General features: G+C 37.1%; 1 protein-coding gene across 5 annotated transcripts in view; it reads right to left on the bottom strand.

Moving 5' to 3' along the window:
- The window catches only part of NELL2 (neural EGFL like 2), a 144,099-nt gene that overhangs the window by 73,314 nt on the left and 48,543 nt on the right, over nt 1-22,242 (bottom strand). For 3 of the 5 annotated variants that reach the window (XM_089524257.1, XM_089524256.1, XM_089524259.1), the window contains exons 10-12: nt 16,552-16,643; nt 15,432-15,534; nt 7,850-7,978 (exon numbers count right to left, since the gene is read on the bottom strand). In XM_089524257.1, the coding sequence (XP_089380383.1) occupies nt 7,850-7,978; nt 15,432-15,534; nt 16,552-16,643 (324 nt within the window). The remainder of the gene's footprint in view (nt 1-7,849; nt 7,979-15,431; nt 15,535-16,551; nt 16,644-22,242) is intronic. The other 2 variants (XM_089524260.1, XM_089524258.1) reach the window with 1 other exon arrangement.

The raw sequence follows: 22,242 nt of genomic DNA, 5'->3' as shown, positions 1-22,242 counted from the left end.
CACTGCTGGGTTTCCTATTGTTTATACAAATTGAAAATCAGTCTGCATACCAGAGCTGTAGGACTCTATGATCAATATTCAATCGTGTATTTTGGTATCCAGTGCCAATGTAATGGATGCTTTTTTCCCTTTTGCCCTTTTGCTAAAAGAAAGTTCACTAATTCTAGCAGAAGCAGTGAAATTCAGTGGAAATACACCACTGGATTCTGGCTTAAAGGTTTAACTGATAAATTAATTGATGTTTCCATTATGCAGAGGACCATTTTCTTTAATAGCAGGAATGAAATTTAAGAGCATAAGTCTTTATATTTTTAGGTTACTTTTGATTCTATTGTAGACTTTTAGTAGGTCATGTGAAAGAAAATATGAAAGAGGATCTTCTAACAATGAACAGTAACTTTTATTTCTTATAGCTAGATCAATCTCATCTCATGGGCAAATAGTTTGTTTTTTCCCTTTAATAAGCAAACCCACTGAAGAACAATGTCCAGTATCCCAGCCTTACAAATCTCTCCAGTCTCAAAATGTCCTCTTCCTGTTCCAATTTGGTATCTATAACTACATCATCTTCACTTAAAAATAAAAAAAGGAATCATTCCCACTCATTTAACATTTTCCTCCTTCTGTTTTCTCCTTTCCTAGTCACTCTTTTGCTCTTTTGTACTTTATGGGTAATGTTACCCACTCACATAACATTAAACATTCTTTCTACTCTAATGAATTAAAAAAAGATCACTATTCTATCTGACTTTTCTTTTTCTTTGAGAAAGTCTCCATCTACTTGAAGCTCCTTTAACATGAATTTGGTGTGATAAATATCCTGATACATCTTCAGCCTCACTGTCTTCATGACATGAACTTTTTTTAAAAAAACAAACCATATTCTTGAAAGATAAAACTTATTTAGAAATGTATCAGTTGTGTCATCTTGGCTTCTAGGGAATGTTCAGTCTTGATTTGCTCTTGAACCAATTTATCTGTCCTTTTGGCAGTCCATATGCACAAAACTTTCCTCCAGCATCACCTTTCAAATGAACTGATTGCCTTCCTATCAGCTTTCTATCAGGTATAGAAAAGGAAGACTCTATTCCAGGTAGATAGATGCAACCAAGGAAGCCACAGCCCTGAGTCTGCAAGACCTGAGCAAGGCTATTGATGAGAGGGTGACTTGGAATAATTACTGTAGCCTTTTCAGAAAAGCATATTTTCAGCCATGTATTTATTTCAGTTAATAACTTTAACATGACTTAATTTTAAGAAGACATGATAGAAGTGCAGCATTAATTTTTTTAAAAGTCCTCATTAAATCTTAACCTGTAACACTGCCCACCATCCCAAAGTGTGTAGAAATGCATTAGAGAAAAACAGAAAGGAAGAAAGGAATATAAAGGGATGCCTTTTTCCAAAAAAAAAAAAAAAACAAAGATTGAATCAGAGCCTAACTTTAAAATGCAATTAAAAATTAAAAATAAAAATAAAGAAAATGTATTTTATTATGAAGGAGAAAACTATCAGACCTTTTGGGCAATGACCCATAGTGCTGATCTGCTAACACAAACCCCTAATTCCAGACCATGCACATGAAAAGATTCCAACGTAGGGGCTCTACAGACCGCCCCAAACGAGTGGCTCTGCACTGCCCCTTTTAGTGCCAGATTGGGGCCGTGGCAACCACATACCGGGGCCCCAATCCGGCACTTTGCTGCTCTACAAAGAAGCAGCAGAATACCACTCCATTTTAGAACGGCAAAAAGCTGCCCTTGCTGCCATGCTGACAGCTTTTTGCCAGGTCTTTGGCACAGCACATCTAAACACTGCAACAAAAAAGCAGCAAGACAATGCCCGCTTTCTTGTTGAGCAGGCGGCGTGACACCAGCATCGTGGCATGTGGCGTATGATCACCACGCCCTCACTCCACCACGATACTGGCATTTATCACTGATCTGTACAGCCAGATAGTTTCCATTTATACAATCAACTGCATAAACAAGAGTGTACATAGAAATCACAAAAATAAGAAAAGAAATGCACTATTGGTAGCACAACAGAAAAAATAGCACAACTCTATCAGCACTTTTGATCCCCTCCCCAATAACACTGTTTTATTTAAGCTAGTGTATCAGGTATAGAACAAATGGGCTTAAGACTGCAAATAGCAGCTTGAGGATTAACTTCTAGGCCTACTGAAACTACTGGCTAAATTCTCATGCAATTTAATAAGAGTTTCAATTCATTATTTAACTAAGACTACACACATATATAACAAACAATTATAATACAACTCAAAGGTACTGAAAATGGCTTATCGAATGCATAAATTAACAGCTGATTAAAGACACTATAAGTAATGGGATTTAGACTAATCATTTATATCATTAATCCTGAATTCCATCCAATTACAGGAAATCCTTTTTTTATGACCTTTAACATGAGAAAGCAAGATATGAGACCAAATTATAAAGTAGCATTTTAAAAAAGTGGGGCCCAATCTCTTCACAGCAACTAATTAGCCAAAGAGGAGAAGATGAAGAGCACAGCTGCTACTTTCAGAGGAGATAAATTTAATAGCAGAAAAATAGGAGTAGGCTTTTATAAAGGGTAGATTTGAACAAGGCAGTCAGAAAATAGATCTAATGAGGCCTAGGATCATTTATATGTCATGTAAAAACATAGTGTTTTTGTTATTTGCAGTTTTTCCACATTCACAGGGATTCCTGTGCCCCTAACCCCAGCAAATGTGGAGGGATGAGTATAGTATCTTTTTACATTCTTCCCTTACAATGTCCCTGGTTTCAGCCCAGAGTTCTTCTGGCTCCCAGTCAATTAGGCTTAACAGTGCAGATTTATTTTTTACATTATCTTTAAATTCTATAGGGATGTTCTTCAGGTATTATTTCAACAAGATGGCGAGTTTAATATCCTTCTTAATTTTATTCTAATATTTGATGTTAGTAATTCATGGTCTATGCCACAATCTGCTCTTGGCCTTGTTTTAACAGTGAGTGGAGCTTCTCTATCTTCTGCATCCAATTATGTAATACACTTGATTTCTGTATCAGCCATCAGGTGATGTCCATGTGTTTAGTTGCTTCTTTGCTTGCTCAAAGAACGTTTTTTATTGAACAAACTGTTAGCCTTGCAAAATTCAGTCATCACTCTCCTGCTTGATTTCTTGATCCTAGGCCAAATTTTCCTACAATCTTTGATTATGCTCTTTTTTCCTACTTTTGTGTTCCAACTGCCTATGATAAACAACAAGTTCTGTTTTGGTGTATAGTCAGATTCATCCTGGACTGCAGCATAGAATCTTTCAATTTCTTCTTCTGGATTATGGTTATATGATAGGTTTCCCTGAAGACTTACAAATATTATTTGGTCTGACTTTGTTATATCTTTTGACTGCTTTTGCTACATCTCTTCTCACTATTAATCCCACCTCATTTCTTCTTAGATTTTCATTTCCTGTCCACTTTTGCCCAGTCACAAGTATTGCAATGTATATGTATTGCATTTCTTATTTATGCTCCTCACATGAATTGGACTTTCGTATCACATCTGAGCACTGAACATCCTTTCAGCCTGAATCCAGCTGCATCATTAGCCAAAGCACTACTCATAGTTGTCCTCTGCTGTACCCCAGTAGCTTGTTCAGTGCCACCCAAACTGGCAGTTTCATCTTCTGGCATATCTCGTTTCATTTTGGATTGTCTTTTCATAGTGTTTTTGTGGTAAAAGACATTTAAAAGGAGGTTTTGAACAGAGGTTGGATAGCCATCTGTCAGGGGCGCTTTGACTGTGTATTCCTGCATGGCAGGGGATTGGTCTTGAAAGCCCTTGAGGTCTCTCTCAAATCTATGGTGAGATTATTCTAAATAATAAATGTTCTCTACCACTTTCTGCACCCCTTTATTAGGCAGAGAGAATTTATTATTTAGAATAATCTCATCATAGAAATGGAATAGACTTCAAGGTCTATCAAGTACAATGCAGGAAAACACAATCAAAGCACCCAACAGCTGGCCATCCAGACTCTGTTTTAAAACCTCTAAAGAACAAGACTCCACCACACTCCAGGTACTGTGTTCTACTGTTGAACAGCTCTTACTGTCAGGAAGTTATTTTTAATTTTGAGGTGGAATCTCTTTTCCTGTAGTTTGAACCTGTTGGTTCTCTGGAACTGCAGAAAACAACTTTGCTTCATCTTCAGTATGACATCCCTTCAAATATTTAAACAGGGCTGTCATATCACCTCTGAACCTTCTCTTCTCCATGCTAAACATATCCAGCTCCCTAAGTCCCTCCTCATATTTATTATATTATTATTTATTATTCATTTATTATTTAACTGTACATTATTTATTTATTACTGCCTAATAAAAGGGTTTGTAGTCTCACAAAGGATTGAGACAACCTGGATCTCATAGGAAGAATTTTGTTTGTTTGTTTTGCTAATGGAATTTAAATTTCCTGGACTTGCTTTGTCTCCCAATACCATGTGACCAGAAGGAGGCCTGCCTGCATAGATATCCCTCCATACTCAGAACCACCACCAACATCTTGACAAAATGCATGCCTATAACTATCATCATCAATTTTCTTCTCCTATATGATTTTTAACACTTTTCCCTGATGAAGAAGCCAGTGAAGCTATGAAAGTCTGTGACACATATTTTATGCCTTTTGGTTGTCCCACTAAAAGTATCACTATTTTGTGAATTTTGGATGTTCTTGTACTTTATTATATGGTCAACATGGCTATCCCGGGAAAAGTTAGCGTCTGTTAACTTAGCAAATATTTATAATGCTGAACAGGCAGGAGAGTGCTACTTTTCTGCATGCCACTCCACTCCACTCCCTGTATCTCAGCACAAGTCAGTAACTTTCACACAAAAGATGATGCTTTTAGTGTAGCTCAGTATACTCTGTAAATCAGCTTATTGTTGCTGCATTTATTGGTTATGGGCATGGACATACTTCTTGAATGATACGCATGACAACATTACTCAGTTCAGGATAACTGGGACTAGAGCCTATAGTGAAACATTAAAAACATTTTTTTTAAAGTACCGTACTTGTACTTTACTCTTCTAGAATATGGATACTACCATTTAATTGTACAATTGGCTGCTGAACTGTCTTACTGGTTTTGTTGCCCTGCTGCTGTTGTGAAACATATTAGTATTACTGATCAATGTTTATGAGATTACAGTTTATAAAACCACAATTTTAAACCTCGTGCACTACAATGGGAAATTTTAATAAACCATTTTTTTTGCTGAATATGCACAGCAGTAGACCTATAATGAACAGAAGTAGATTTAAAATGTTATCTGTGCAGTAGTAAACAGTGTCCCTAGATTTCATCCACTTGTTTTCCCCCATAAAAAAGAACAGATGGACCAAAAAATATTCCAACAGATCTACTGATTTTTAATGTATATTTTAGTTTATTGCCAATGTTTTCAGTTCTTCCCCCCCCCCTTTTTTTTTTTTTTTTTTTTTTTTTTTTGGCCCCAGCCAACAGTAACTTAATGATTTTAAAATATCCCATGCTGTTTTTTGTCAAACCATGAAACAACAAAACAAAAACAAACTCCTCTGGCTATCAAAACATTGGCCACATTCAAGTGGGAATTACATTTTGTTCTAGTGGAGGAATATTGGAATTCTGTGTTGGTAGATATCTCACATTAACTGTGTGTTATGTTTTGTTTTGTTTTTTCTAATATTGTTTTATTGTTATTTTAGTTTGTGTTTTCGTCCTGTGGAGGTTTGGGAGGAACACACTCAACACTGCATTCACAAACAAGTCCTTTGATCACGGGACACTTTTACACACATTATTTGCCTTTACAGTAGTGTTGCCCTTGTAATTTGGGATACAGTGTTCCACGTGACACCGATCTTTCATGAGAATGTATTTAGGAACAACAGCTACAGGCAACCAAGTAATGGCAAACTTTTCTTTTTCTTCAAAAAGTAAAAGAGTGAGAAAGAAATTTCTGGATTGCCTCATTTATAACAAAAAACAAAACAAAACTGGAAAGAATATATTCACAATAGAAGAATAAAAGGAAATGAAGTCCCATGTGCTGTGTGATGGTCCACAAATTTAATTATCTTAAAAATCCCAATGCGTTTCAGCCTTGTCACCAACTGGCCTTCTTGAGAGCCTATTATAAAATAATATAATTATTTATTGTACAATAATCTCTGAAGAAGGCCAATTGCTGACAAGGCCAAAATGTGTTGGGCTTTTTAAGACAATAAAGTTTGTGGACCATCACACAACACTTGGGACTTTGTTTCCTTTTACTCTTTTACCTCATTTATTTTAAAAAAAACATTCTCCCAAGCAAATTTCATTTTCTAGATTTTTAGATCTTTTCTTAATTTTTTAAAGCCAAAATCAATCATTTTTGAGGAGATGAATTTTCATTTTTACTTAAGTTCTATCAAACAGTTTTGGTTGAATACTAGTCCAGCACTAGAATAATAGAATCATAACATTTTCTAACATTCCAAAATCTAGACATTTTCCAGGAATTCAGCTTGAGAGAAACTAAAAGGATGGCAAAATCTTGTAACAACTATGCAGCAATTTCGATTCTGCCTTTCTGTAGAAGACATACATTGGCCCGAAACAGATGGGCAGGAAAGTGCGGCTTCTGGCCGCTTTGGGGGTGGAGAGTGACTGGAAGTTGTGCAGAGAGCACATGTGGCAGAAAAAGCCAGCCAGAAAAAGAATGGCAAAAAGTCGTTCCTTGCCGATGGTCCATTCAGGGCTGAAGGAGCATCCGGCTTCGGGACTGTGTTGTCTGGTTACCATAGTCTTGCATCACTTGGGGTCCAACTGGTGCTGGAGCAGCCATAGGCCACTCCAAGCTGCTGGTCTGCATGAACCCCTTGAGACTATGCTAAGTCCTTATGATGCTGTAATCTGCTCTGAGTCCTTAACTGGGGAAAAAGCAAGCTACAATAATAATAATAATAATAATAATAATAATAATAATCACACCGTACAGCAGACTTCTTGTGTCCACTAGTTCTGTTAACCTTCAGCTGATGGGACTCATAGTCCAGCACATTTGTTATAAATTCTCTATGGAACGTCCCTGTAACAAAGGTCCAAAATGCACTGAAGAAATTATCCAATTTGAGTCCGCTTTTACAACCCTCACTCAGTGCTAGGGAATCCTGGGAATCATAGTTTATTGTGGCACCAGAGCCCTCTGACAGAGAAGACTAAATGTCTCACAAAACTACATTTCCTAGAATTGTCCTAGCATTGATTCAAGGCAGTTAAAGCGGCCTCAAACTGTATGATCTCTGCAGCATGTTTTGGACCCAAGACTCAAATGTTTATTGCAATATATGGAGATTATCTTTTTGGTAATGTATTTGCTATTAAAATTATTCTCATCATAAGATATTGAAATTTTGCCCTGATTACTTACTTTGATATTTGTAATTTTTCAAGTAAAACAAAAATTTCAAAGGCTTAATTAAAAGGTATGAGCTTAGAAGATATATTAAGATGGCCTAATATGTAAGTGTAAGTTTATCTGAGATCTGATTAATGAAAAATACCACACTTCACTGTTAATATATTACTTTTAAATCAAGAACTCAGTCATATTAGATAATACTGTGACACAGATTAGATTTTTTTTAAAAAAGGAAAACCATAATTTGAGAGATAGTTATTTCACTTGATTAATATGCTCTAAATTAAATTTCCTACATTTAATGAGCCCATCACTTTGGCACATTGTGAATTAATACATACTTTATTCAGTAATACACAGTTATTTCTAAGACTGATCCATGCCTCTTTACAAGGAATTACCTTCGCAGTAAGCATTGTCCTCTCGGAGGGCTTGGAAACCATCTCGACAACTACAAACAGCCCTCTCTTCAAGGTTCCTGCAGAAAGAATTCTCCAAGCACTTGTGTCCTTCAGAACAAAAGTTGTGCCCTAAAAATAAGTTACAAAGCTCTGAACAATTGAATGGTGAAGTTCTGTTCCTAATGAAATTTGTGGCAGCTTCCCACTGTTTTAATAAACCAGAAACACAAGATAAGTATTTTCAGTATCTTGCACATGGCTTTCTTGGGTTTCCATGACCATCTAGTATAAATTGTTGCTATATGTAGCATGCTTGTCTACCTAACAGCTTAGCACCTTGTGGTAAATAAACCAGTGATTTCTTTTACAGTAATCATTCTCATTGTAACCGCCATCAGTGGCACATATGTACACTACTGTGATAATAAAGCACTTGAACATAAGGTTGGTAAAGTAAGAAACAAACTTATGAAAACCAAGAGAAAAATGTGTGCCAAACCAATTCAGTACAATAATATCACCATTATGTAAGTCACAATTGGGCAACTGTGGAAGACAAGGACAGCATTAGGCCCCGCAGGAGACTTTCTATAGCCATGTCCCTCCCACCACACTTACTCCTGCAAAATATATATATATATATGCTAGTCTCTGAATGACCTCAGGGAAACATGGAAGCATCTTTTGGGTTCTTCCTGGACCCCTAGAAGACATTTGAGGCCATTTTTATTAATTTTTTTTGCAAATGTTTGAATTTTTTTAAAATCCTGATGGGGGGGGGTAAGGTGCTCCAATTATGGTGGAAAAGCCTGCCATGCTCACAAAGATTATTTTGGAGCATTTCAAAGAAAAAAAATATTATTGTTGAATTTTGATGCACTTGCAGTTCACAGGGTGTACTTTGACCACCCCTATTATAAGTGGTAGAAGCATCATATCTTCATTTATCTGCTTTTAAATAGCTTATAGTTTTTCTTAACCATGATAGACTTTATAGAACATCTCTGGGAAAGTCCTGTTGGAAAATACTATCAACCAGCCAACCAATCCAGATGTAAGTTGTGGATACTCTATAACAGTGATGGTGAACCTTTTAGAAGCCAAGTGCCCAAACTGCAACCCAAAACCCACTTATTTGTTGCTAAGTGCCATGTCCCTTTGGCTTTCTAGTAACAAACTCTGGCAAACTCTGTGCTGGGGCGATGGCACATGTGCCCACAGAGAGGGCTCTGAGTGCCACTTCTGGCACGCATGCTATAGGTTCACCATCACTGCTCTATAAGCCTGGCACCTGTAAAATTTTTGTCAGATGCTTTAAAACCTTCCACTTTCTTCTTTGGATTTCTGGTTGCGTTCAGATGCATGGTAAGCTTTTCCTTACCATTTGGTAGACTATTACAGGAGCTGAAAAGTTGTTCACAGGTAGAAATTGCCCGCTGCCATTGTAATGCAGAAATTCCCACCTTATAATAAACAACTGGGATGAAGATGTGGTATGTAATGGCTTGTAAGCTCTGCACAGTCATCACCCGCCAGACATTAACAAAGGTAGCAAAAGATAAGAAGTGAATTTTGTGGCAATATTACCTACATGAGGTAACATTAAAGGTTGGACTGAGATTTAGGCATGTGCAATTAAGCTAAAAGTGAACATCTCTCAATCCCCTAGCAATAGCTTCTTTAGCCACCTGGCCAGGAGTTGCATATGCACTTTGCCTGCCATAAAATATTAACTAGTTGGTGTGGTGGCTTATATAGTAGCAAAGACTATTGCTATGATATGGGTGGGCAATATGGGAATGAGAGGGAAAAATGTGTTTATTAATTATAGTGAATAAGAATTAAGCCCACTTGGAATTTGAAACTGTGTGCAGTTTAATTAGATAAATTTAACACTTGCTGGTCAGTTCTGACAATGAATGTCACTGGACTGGAGCTGTAGTTTCTTAATAAAGGTTGTCTGAAATTTAACTACCAAAGCCTGGATTTCTCAACTTGGCATCCTGCCAAATTTGACACACCTTCAATGTTGCTGAAAAAACATGTAAGGGGAAAGCTGCTAAATGGATGAGTAATGTGCAGAGAGGGGAATTGGTAGGATAATTTAAATTTCCTTAAGAAATTACCCTACAAATTCCCCTCTGCACATTACTCATCCATTTAGCAGGTTTCCCCAACCCCTTATTCAGCAACATTAGGGGGTGTCAAATTTGGCAAGATGCCAAATCTATATATCTCTATCTTTCTTAAGGAAATAAAAATATTGAAATGTCAAAAATGTCAAAGCCAAGACCGTTAGCGTCTCACTTTAAAACAGCAGAGTAGAAGAAAGGTGCCTTTCTCTAATTATGCTTCCCTACGAAGTGAGACTGACTCCAAAAACAACACAAGTAACTTGTAGTTCAAACAAAATTTTAGTAATGGCTTTAATCTATATATATACATAAAAGGCTATATCCTAATCTAGCTAGTGAATAGTTCAGGTAAAAAGAAACCTTTATCTCACCATCTTTCCAAAGAAAGTTAAGAGAGAATGGAAATGGAAAACAAACAGTTCAATTGAAAAGCTTTGAGAGAGAATGTTGTCACCTACTGTAAATCACATGGTTAGTTTGAATAAGGGGGATGGGGTGGAGTTTGCATGCAGGAAATCCCTATCTAAGGAAAGGGGAGAAGAGAATGCAAAAATCTTCCAACAGAATTCCCCCAAATGAAGCAGAGGCACTTCATTGGAGTGGGCTCTTGCTGTCCAAAAAGGCAGATTCTGGATTCAGCCCACTATGTAAGCCAACTTTCCTCACCAATTATGACCAGAATTAAGGTACTTCATTTTATCCTGGAGCAGATTCATTTTGGAAATTATCTTGGAAACCCTACTCCAGCAGTGAATGTGGTGGGTCAAGGACAAAGTGGATGGACAGAAAGCAAAGTAGGTAGGCATTTTCCCCACAAGGCATACAAAGCACAGCTCAATCCTAGGGAGACCTCACAGGCTATTTAATGCTTAAATATACTCTTGTCTCTGATCCCTAATCAAAGGTAACATTAGAAGAAGCTTCAAGGCAGATGGGAAACTTGCAAAGTCTGCATCTAGGGTATGAGACAGAAGCTTTCCATCCCCAACCTATGGCTTCACTGCCTGTTTGTGGGAAGCAGTATTGGGTCCCATGACAGCCTCTGTCCTGTTCTTTCTTCCTCACAAAGAAGCCATAGTTAAGGACAAATATTAGCTTTAGGCTAGGATTTTCTGGCTTTTATCCATTTGTGTCAGAACTTGAGCATCATAGGAGACAAAGGTTGCATTTTCTCTATTGATCAATATGTTCCCTTTGGCTATGAGGCACAGCGAACAAGAATGGATGATTAATTCTGCACTGATTTAGACTTTCAGAAGTAAGATCTACAGGCGGCTCATGACAGGCAAATTTAAGCTGACCCATACAGACATGTGAATGCTCTGATAACAAGAATGAAAAATGCCAAATTGCACTTGTCAAGCCTGTGTGGTCTCTATGAAGAGACAGAAAAATGATAATGAACACTTCCTCCTGGGACATTTAAATAATTGAAACGCGTACAATAAAATGTTCTTTGAATTTATTTTGATATATATGATCTTATCCCACTTCTGTTATATGACTTTCTTTATGATGATTTTCATCTTCTTTCATCACATCACTAATTTAAAATTTTAAGGCTGGTTAATGTAAGAATTAAATGTCGCTTTTATTTTTTTGTGTGTAGCACAGGTATGTGAAAAATGGTTAACAAACTGACAGCTTAATTTATGTAAGAATTTGGTAGACTATAGTTGATTTATTAAATAGGTAAGAATAATCTTGTGTGCGTGTTTGTGTAGGTGGTGGGTGGTGTGAATATGTATGTGTGTGAGAGAGAAGGAATATAGTTTTTCATTACTTGGAAGAAACTAGTGTTGCCTTGAGTGACAACAGGCAACAAGCAATTCGAAACAATCCAAAGAATCACAGAATTATGATACAGTCAGAAGAGACTCAATGGGCCACTCAGTCCAACCCCTTGCCATAAAAGAACACACAATCAAAGCACTTCCAACAGATGGCCATTGAGCCTCTGTTCGAAAATGTCCAAAGCAGGAGACTCTGCTAAACTTTACAGTGCTACTTATCCTTTGTGATGTAACTCAGTCCACACAATTTGTTTTAACCTACAGCGCTGTGTAAATCTACAACGTTATATAAATAAAGCATAATAATAATAATAATAATAATAATAAATCTCTCTGTGTAAGCTTTAAATCTCTGCAGAGATTAACATCAGCAGCTGAAATCCGTGATAATGTCAGCAAACCAAGTATGTTCTCTGATAAAATAATTCCAACTATTATAAAGCACCCATTCCATAAAGCCTGTTAAAGTAATTTCCCCAAGATTTTCCATGTTAAAAAAGAAATATTTGAGCCCTACTTACACATTTAAAAGCCTCACATTTCTTGCAGTCCAGTAGGAACTACATTAAAGCTATGAGCATGGTCCCTACCAGTCACATGACTGCAACTGTCCCCTCCCTTTTTTTAGTAGTTAACAACTGCACAAAAAATTGGAGGCACATCTAAAAATTTCATTCCATGATGATGCACTTAATCATAAAACAGATACCCCTATCCTACTCCTGCCAGGCTGAGAGCTCACCAAAGAACCTATGCACTTGCCAAACAGAACTGTCAAATACAGGAATGGCAGCTAAATGACATTAGACCGGCATGGACACATTCTGGGGAGCAGAGGGTGATATTAAGCACTTCCTACCTCTGTGTGGGCCACATTGCCCTACTGAAAACCCTTTTCCCCCCTGTAATTGGAAGTGGCATTCTGGTCAGTTCCAGCCACTTTTGGAGCAGATCTTTTTTCTCTTTCTGGTTGATTGACACAGTTCAGCACTTATACACAAAACTGTGCCTCTTGTAGGACTTTTTGAGCCAACCACACTCTCCTCTAATAGCTACATTACTCTTCTCCCCTGCTGCCAAGAATACTCCCAGAATACTTGCCAGCCCCACCATGAAGGGAGGCAAAGACCTTCTCAACAAGCATACCCTACAATGAAACATCACCAAATGAAACGAAAGGCATATTAGAAGACAAACAGAGAGAAAGAAAGAAGCAACAGTGGGAGATCACAATGGGCAGTTGATCAAGGGCACAGAAGAATTCAAAAAAGAGCAGGCGTGTCCAACAATGCAAAGATTGTCTGAATCAGAATTTAACAGGAGAAGCCAGTCATGGTAAAAAGGACACAGTGAAGCCAGGAGAAGCCAGACATAGTGAAAAAGGAAATGGAATGCATAAACATAGGAATACAAGAGGTGAGTGAGCTAAAATGGGCATGAATGAGTCATTGTGACTCAGATAACTACACAGTGTTCTACTCAGGAAATGAAAAGACATGACAAAACGAAGAGGCTTTCATACTAAGGAGAGATGTAGCAAAAGAAGGCAAAAAATGTAATGCAAAGTCAAACTGAAACATTTTAATAAGGCTTCAGGGAATACCTACAAATATTACCATAATCCAAGTATATGTTCCAATCATAGAGGAAGAGAAAAAAGAAACAGAAATTCTCAGAAAGAGCCCAGGAAGAAATTGGCAACATACTAAGAATGGTTTTCAAGCTAATCACTGGTGACTGGAATGCTACAGAACAATCAAAAACAGTAGCAAGATTCACACTAGGCACAAGAAATGAAGCTGGAGAGTAATTGGTAGAATTTTGTGAGGTCAACAATCTATTCATTGCAAATACCTGCTTCATACAACCAGAGAGGTGACTATGCACATTGACATCACCAGATAGACAATACAAAAACCAGACAAAGATAGAAAAGCTCCATTCTTGTGGCTAAAACTAGACCAGGTGCTGACTATGTTACAGATCATGAATTGCTTATATCGAAAAATTAGAGTAAAGTTAAAGAAGAAGAAAAAAAAATAATCATACCAAACTTTGATCTGACCAATATCTCAACAGAATTTACAGACAATGTAAGAAATAGATTTATGTTATTAAGCATAATTGAATGGGAACCAGATGAACTATGGTTATAGGCCAAAGACATAGTCAGGGAAGAATGCAGAAAGAAGCTATTAGTGGCCAAAAAAGAGAGAAAGGAAAGAATGGCTAACAGATGAAATGCTTCAAGCAGTAGGGGAAATAAGAGAAGCAAGCAAAAAGAGAGATAAGAACAAAAACAGAAGCCTGAATACAACTGTTCAATGACTAGTGTACAAGGATAAAGAGAACTACTATAATAATCGATGCTGAGAAATAGAAGCCAACAATAAAAAAGGAAGAATGAGAAACCTCTTCTACAATATTCAAACCATGGGCAGGGATATTCAGAAGAGGAACATACTACAAGATCAAGACAAAATAAAAAGATAATGGAAGCAATACACAGAAGAGCTATATAAAAGAGACAAAAAAATGAATGACACATGGAATGGAAAACCATATGACGATGAACCCCAGATTCTAGAAAGTGAGGTTGAAGCCACAATAAGAGAAATTGGGAAGAATAAATCACCAGGAACAGATGATATTCTGACTGAGCTACTACAATCCATACAGATGGAATCAACTCTAATGTTAACTAAAATATGCCAACAAATATGGAAAATAAAACAGTGGCAACAGACTGGAAAAGATGAATATATATATATATATATATATATATATATATATATATTCCCATCCACAATAAAAGGAGACATAAAACCCTAAAATTAGGACCTAAAATTATATTATTATGCTAGTGCATTGACTTGGATTGCAGATTGGTTAAAACTGGGGAATGAAAGAACATTGAAATTAGAAGACTGCCGCATGTATATATGGTATGTTAAAGAAAAAGTTCAAAAAGATTTTGAAGACCACTTCATATTATTATTATTATTATTATTATTATTATTATTATTATTATTATCTTTTATTTATAAAGCACTGTAAATTTACACAGCACTATACATACAATCTTTTTAAATGGATGGTTCCCTGCCCTCAGGCTTACAATCTAAAAAGATAATTACAAAAATTTGGGGGGGGGGGGGAACCAAAAGATCAAAACATATAGAAAAATACCCCTATAGATATCAGTTTGTTTTATTTGGCAAATGGCAAATTTCGTTTATAACTGAACCTGTTGTTCAGAAATGATTCCATCTAAAAGACCTCTTTCAAGGAAATTTACCACATAAATACTTGCTTCCTTGCATGTGTGCACATGTATGAGAATGTCTGTGTGTGCATATGTATGTATATACTATGTGCGTGTATACACCTGTATGTGTGCACACTTGTGTGTGTGTGTGTATATATACACATATATACAAACACACTATATGATGGGTGAATTCTCAACACTTTGCAGTAAAAATTTGAAATGTTTTGCAGAAGAGCTATTATGTTAGTCCCCTGTAACAAAAACAACAAAAGGTAGTATAGTATTTAAAAGATTAACAAATTTAAACTTCTATGCATTACAGTACACTTTGTCAGGTACATGACAATGTTTTGCCTTTTTTTTTCTTTCTTTTTTTGCCTTACCTTTACACACTTTGCAGCAACTGTCAGATAAGGAGATTTGCTGAGACTCAGGACAGCTCAAGGCAGGACAATCTGATTTCACCACACGCTGCATTTTGTAATCCTATTGAATCAAGATAATTTAATTCCATAAATTATGAAGAACCTTTCTGATTTAATTTAGACCAGCCAATTAAAAAATATACTCGAATAGCAGAAGTTACTCAGTAGCCAGTTTTATTCAAGTAAAGGGGAGTATGCTATCAGTTATCCAATCTGCAACAGCTCTACCAAAGTGCAACAATATATTAAACATTTCAAATTTTCTACTAATATCCATGGTACTTTAGTCATGACTAACTCATACTAACATGTCCAATTGATCCCAACTGGTTTACAGTCTCAATACAACAGAGATTATCAGATGCCTGAAAGTGACAGGAGGAAAGCTAGATTCTCCCATCACAATTGTGCAATTGGGGAAGGAATATCAGATGATTATCCCATCTTCGTCCCATTCGTGGGGAGGAAGTCTCCCGTTGCTTTTCATTAATGGGAAACTTCTGTTAATGAAAAGCAAGGAGAGAATTCCTCCCCAAGGACAGGACAAAGACGGGACAATGGCAACGAATGTTGTCTGATATTCTTGCTCCAATCACACGATTGTGACAGAAGTGTCCTGCTTTGTTCCCGTCACTTTCAGGCATCTGATAATCTCCAAACTCAAGTATATTCACTTCAACATTTAAAACAAGGAAGAGCAAAATACAGCCCACTAGCTGCATAATGAACTACCCCAGGGGCCAATTGTAGCCACCATAATTTCTGTGACCTCATCACCTCATCTTTTAAATTACAGTTTTGCTTTAAAAGGCCCCACAAATTCATTATGGAGTGGGAGGGGGCATTTTAGTATGTTTGGAAAGAGGCTGGTGTATTTCAGGCACAGGTGAGCTTGGTGCCAAACAATGACTTCTGGCTAGTTTCAGTTTTGAAGAGGTTTTAAAACCTCTTCTATTTGACTGAAATAAAAACCTGCAAACATGGCAAAGCCAACAATGCCACAGTTACAAAAAAAAAAAAATACAGGTTTAAATTACAGGCTAAAGAAACATTACAGGAAAGAGAAAAATGCTCTCACCTTGCATTCAAACAGAATACAGTCCCCTGAGTTTGAATGTATAGTATCTCTTTCACCTTCAAAGTAGGTTTTGCCTTCAAACACACATATTGCTACAAAATTAAAAATAGAACAATACTTCAATGAAGGTTCCCAGTTTTTACATTTGATGACCTGAATATATTCCAAAATTAAGACACACTTTCTCCACATTCTAGATTATGTAAATTTATACATAATTTAGCTATCACTCAAAAACACTGGCACTGTAAATTAGCAGACAGAAGACTTCTTGGATTTAGAGTAACTGGGTTCAAGTCCAAATTGACAGTTGAATTGTAAGGGTGCTGGACATTTTACTTTCCCTTTTTGTAAGAAATAAAGGCATTAAATAGCATATTTTTTATTGAAACTGCAGCAGTATATATGTGTGTGTGTGTGTTACCTTTCTGAGATCTCTCATGCACAGGGTTTCCATAAGTTAAAGCTGATTTGATAACAACCTGTTACTTTCAGCTTTGGGGAGGAAAGGATAATCTACAGACCATCTGAGACATAAAATAAGGTGGGTGTGACACACACACACATCCCAGAATCTCCATGACTGCCCACCCCAACTCTAGATGAACTCTTTAGATGAGACCAATAGGTTAAACTTTTACTTCTTGTTCCCTGGATTGGACAGACTTTTCATCATCACTGATGTATCAATCTGCTTACCTACACTAGGAGGTCCGGGTTATGTCCCAACTGCTAGTTGTTGAATAAGCAATGTGAAGAAAATGTGGTACCTTTTGTCTTTCATCCCTCCCCACACCCCTCTCATCCCAGCATACGTATACACTCATTCCTCCACATTTGTGGCTTTAACTTTTGTGGATTTGATTATTCACTGATTTTATTAATATGTTCTCTTGAGGAATATCTAGGTCCTCCAGTATAACTCTATGGTCAACCTTAACCAAAAGTCACACTGAAGGACCTAGAGATTCCAAAAGAGAACACTCCATTCGGCATTTTTAGCTCCTCCAGCACAATTCTATGGTCAATGTCCAGTGGATCTTGACCAAAGTTGCACTGGAGGATCTTGAGACTCCTAGAGAGGTGTACTCTCAGGTAAAAAAACATAGTGTGTTTGTTATTTGCAGTTTTCTCACATTCACAGGAGTCCTGTGCCCTTAACCCGAGCAAATGTGGAGCAACGAGTGCATTTTTACTTCCACATCATCTAGGTTGAATTTGTGTAGTTCCTCCGTGGGCTTTACAAGCCCATTTTGGGCAAGGGAGGTAAGGTAGCCTGAGATCCTAATGAGGTTCTGTAAATTTCCAGGTGTTGAATTGCCAAACAGTGGCGTGCCACACCAGGATGTCACCTGGTGCAGGGGTAGGGCTTTGAGGGTGGGCTTAGGAGGTGGGGTCAAAAGGACTCGCCCTCAACTCCCTTCCCAGCATGGCTTTACACCATTGTAAAGCCATGCCAGGTAGGGAGCAAGGGCTGCCTGGAGCCCCCCCCCCCAATCAAGTACTTAAGGGAGGTTTGTGTGGGGGTACTCAGTGCAGTCTGCACCCCCTAGTTGCGCTACTGATGCCAAAAGCAGGACTGCTCCATCAATCTGATAATAATGCCCATGAAAGCTTAGGCCCAGTGAAACCTGATAGTCTTTTTGGTTGTTTTGCTGTGATAGATTAGCACAGCTACTTTCTGAGAAAATAAAACTGGAAGGATGAAGAGTTTCTCATGAACAATTTCCCATGATCTCCTCTGTGTTGTAGAAAAGAATGCATAAATAGATTTGTGGAAAGGATTCAGAAAACCATTGTGCAAAGGGGGAGAGCAAGTTTTGTTGATTTTCTCTGCTACCCAGAATTGTTCCATTATGCCTCTTAACCTTCAAGAACATACCTCTGGATAGAGTGGGACTCTGAAAAATTGTCTTATAGAGCAACACACTAAGTGTGGGTTTCATTCACATGACTGAATCTCCATTTCTTTAATCCCAATGTGGAACATTCAAATCCTCTTTGTTTAACTTTTTCCATTAGATTAGCAACACATGGGACATGCATATCTTCATTATATCCATTCCAACCACCTCATCTTTGTAAAAAGATTCAGTGTGATGTAGCCGTTAAAATACATGATGTGGGAGATAAATGTTTAAGCTTGCAATGAGCCATGAAGTTGACAAAATGTCTTTAGGCCAGTTATACACACTCTCCCCCTGTCCTACCTAACATGTTTGTTTTGTGCTGATCAAACAAAGACACACACACACAGCATGTGTGTATAGATGTTCTGGATCTTCCCACTATCCAACAAAATAGATGTACAGAATTTCAGACTGTATGTGATCCACAAGGAGAGGGAGAATGAATGTGAAAAATGCAGGGAAGGGAATCTTATTCAAACCATCTGATTATGTCTATTTCAATTCATATTCAGCTGAAAAGGACAAGCTATTTTCTACCTATGGGGGGGGGGGGAACCCAACAGAGCTTATTTCATTAGAAGTGACCCTGGCAAACTCTAGCTGCAAACAACCCAACTGGATCAGCCCTAATTCTTTTCTATGGCACTAGGAGTAGTGCTAGTGATTTGAGGATTAATTTTTGAGTGGCAGTTACTGGCTGCAGGCTTGCTTCCAGAAATTTCACTTCCAAAATCGACCAGATACTTGCTGAAAGCAAACTGTTAAAGGTTCTTCTCTAGCGAATTAAGTGAACAGTGAAAACGAACTAAAGCCAAAACGCTGTAGTGAAACATACACCAAATTGATTAACTTTTCCTTCCTTGACAGCAGAGATACACAAATATTTCCCTAACAATTAACTTCTGTGGACAGGAGCTGGTTATGTCCATTTAAGCAGATCTAGTTCCATTAAAATCATTAATCATTAAAATCATAAATGAAAATATATTGGTTTAAGTCTAATTTCTTCTGTTCAGCTACTTCATTATTATTTTTAGTAAGATGCCTTATACTGTACCAAAAAACACTTTCAGTCATTCTAGAGAAGCGCACTGAGGATACCATGGGAGATCACAAAGACAAACTAATGGGTTCTAGAACAGATCGAGGCTGAGCTCTCCCTAGAAGCCAAGATAATTAAGTGGTGAAACAGATGGGCAGGAAGGAGGAGCTAAAAGCTGGTCCTGGCCCATCACCTCAGGGCCACAGCAGATACACACCACAGCCCCAAGGGAGCATCCTGCCACAGTCCAAATGGACCATTGCAAGGAATGGAAAAGATCCACTCCTTTTGGGGCTGATTTTGGGCCACCATAGGTGGCCCTGGTGCAGCCCCGGGATGGTTTCCAGGCACTCTGGGGGTATGCATTGTTTAAATGCTATGTCCCTGGAGCATCCGGAAGCCGTTCCCATCTGCCCATCTGTTTTAGCCCATATTAAATCTATCATACTTCAGCCACATACTGTAATTAGAAAAGACAATAATGCTAGGAAAGTTGAGGGTAGCAGAAAGAGAAAACAATGGTATACTAGATGGATAGACTCAATCAAGGAGGCCACTGCCCTGAGCCTACAGGGCCTGAACAGAGCGATTGAGGACAGGGGTCTTGAAAGTGTCTTATTCATGAGGTTGCCATGAGTCAAGGTTGACTTGAAGGTAGTTAGCAACAGCTCAGACCCAATCATACAATCCTCCAAATGTTTTTGGACTATGCTGGCTAGGGCTAATGGTACTTGGACTCTAATAAAAATACAGTTTCCTCTACCAAAGAAAGTGTGATTTTGTGCAGAATAAGTCCCAAACTGTAAAGATCCAGGATTCTCTTCATCATGATTTCTCAGTAGTCAAGATGCACATTTTTGAACATTTAAAAAATATATTTCTAAATATTCTTTCTATATATAAAATGTAATGATGTATTTAAGGAAAGGTTCTACATTTAATATGGTTAGCCTCAAATCTGTTACATTTCTTTAATTTCAGTAGAAAGTGAGAAACGTTTGGATGGAATCTCTCCCCAAATACTCCTGCCAGTGTTAGTACATTTGACTGTCAACAAAACTGTCCTCTGTAAAGCACCAGGTTAAAATATTTTTATTTTGGGACTCAGCTTAAGACTGTTTGCATGGATTTCTGGTAGTTCAATATGTTCATGTTCCATTTTACTTTATGCCTTGATGTTTATTATGCTTAGCCATCACCCAGGAACTCTGTTTTGTGATGGAAAGGTACCATTTTTAAAAATAAAATGAATAATAAAATAGATGCAGAATAACACATGTTTATTTAGGCAGAAAAGGAATCTTGAAATCCATTAAGCTATATTGTACAAAACATGGTTGTTGTACTCCCTACTTCTAAAATATTTCCAATATGCAAATTATTTTACACATTAACCTGCACTGACCTCTAAGAGCACACTAGAGCACTATTAATACATTTGTTGAAGTAAAGGCCAAAGCATTATCTCTTTAAAACATCTTAGATTTTGTATGCAGTGAAAATAAAACAGTGGTAATAATTTGCTGAGGGATTCCTGTATTCTGTAAACTCCCTGGGGAGGGTGTAATGAAAAGGAAAGGAAAAGATCTAAACTTCTAGACATAAATAAATTATAAATTCATAAAAAGAAGAGTGTAGGAGAAAAGCCTCACAGCACATTTTCAGCATGATGACAATTTTAATTATCTCCTGGCAAATATTACAAATATTTTGATCCCTTAACACTTTAAAGGAGACAAATTCCATAATGTAGGCTATGTTCTTATCATATATACAGATTTCCTTAAACATTCTATTTTATGATTCCTTCCATAAGTAAGCAAAAAGATTATTTAACATAAAGTGATATTTTATTTAATATATGATGAAACATTTCCAGTATCATTCACTTGTTCCTGAGTGTTTTAGAAGAATACCAGTTATTGTGAAATGTAGTAGACACTAGGCTACCAGCAGGAGGGTCTTGTTGCAAGTATTTAGGAACACAGGACACTCACAGCTGCCTTATATTGATTCAGACAACTAATCCATCTTGCTCATTATTGTCAAATGTGACTACCAACAGCTTTCCAGGGCCTCAGACAAGATTCTGACTCAAAATATTTATGGACTTTTTGAGGCGGTGGGAGATCTCTTTTGAGGGAAAAATGGGTTTTTATTAAAGAACAAAAATTAAAAATTGCAATGATAGCAACTTTTAGATTGAAAGTCCACTTGTTACTTTAAGAATACAAAATGTATTACGTATAACTTAGTTTGGCATAAAATTATTAACGTTGGTATATTAAAAGTGCAGTTTATTAAAAAATAAGTATAAGTTGAATTTACTTTTTAAATTTATTATTATTATTATTATTGTTATTGTTGTTGTTATTATTATTATTATTATTATTATTATTATTTCTAAAAATAAAACAAAGGTTGTGAAATGTAAGGAACCTCTTCGGTTTTGCCAGTTTATGGAAATCAACATTACTATCAACATTAGTAAAAATGGGGGGGGGGGGAGTCTTTTTGCTAGAGCTCCATAGTGTCAAACAAACACAAAGTACTCATTCCCTTAAAAACAACTGAGAAAGGGAAATCATAACCAGAAATTACAATGATTTGACACTGCGTATAAGTACTTCTCATTTGGAAGAACTAATGTTTCTTCTCCTAATGTGCCATGGGCCAGCATCATATTTTTGTTCATTGTTTGCAATAATCTATTCTGGCTTCTATCTGAGGCTCATGTAA

This window comes from Sceloporus occidentalis, unplaced genomic scaffold, assembly GCF_023333645.1.
Source record: "Sceloporus occidentalis isolate IW3139 unplaced genomic scaffold, rSceOcc1.0.p SCAF_5, whole genome shotgun sequence".
Classification (NCBI taxonomy): Eukaryota; Metazoa; Chordata; class Lepidosauria; order Squamata; family Phrynosomatidae; genus Sceloporus; species Sceloporus occidentalis.
The sequence above is the reverse complement of the archived record's forward strand: the minus strand, read 5'-3'. Positions and strand labels throughout refer to the sequence as shown.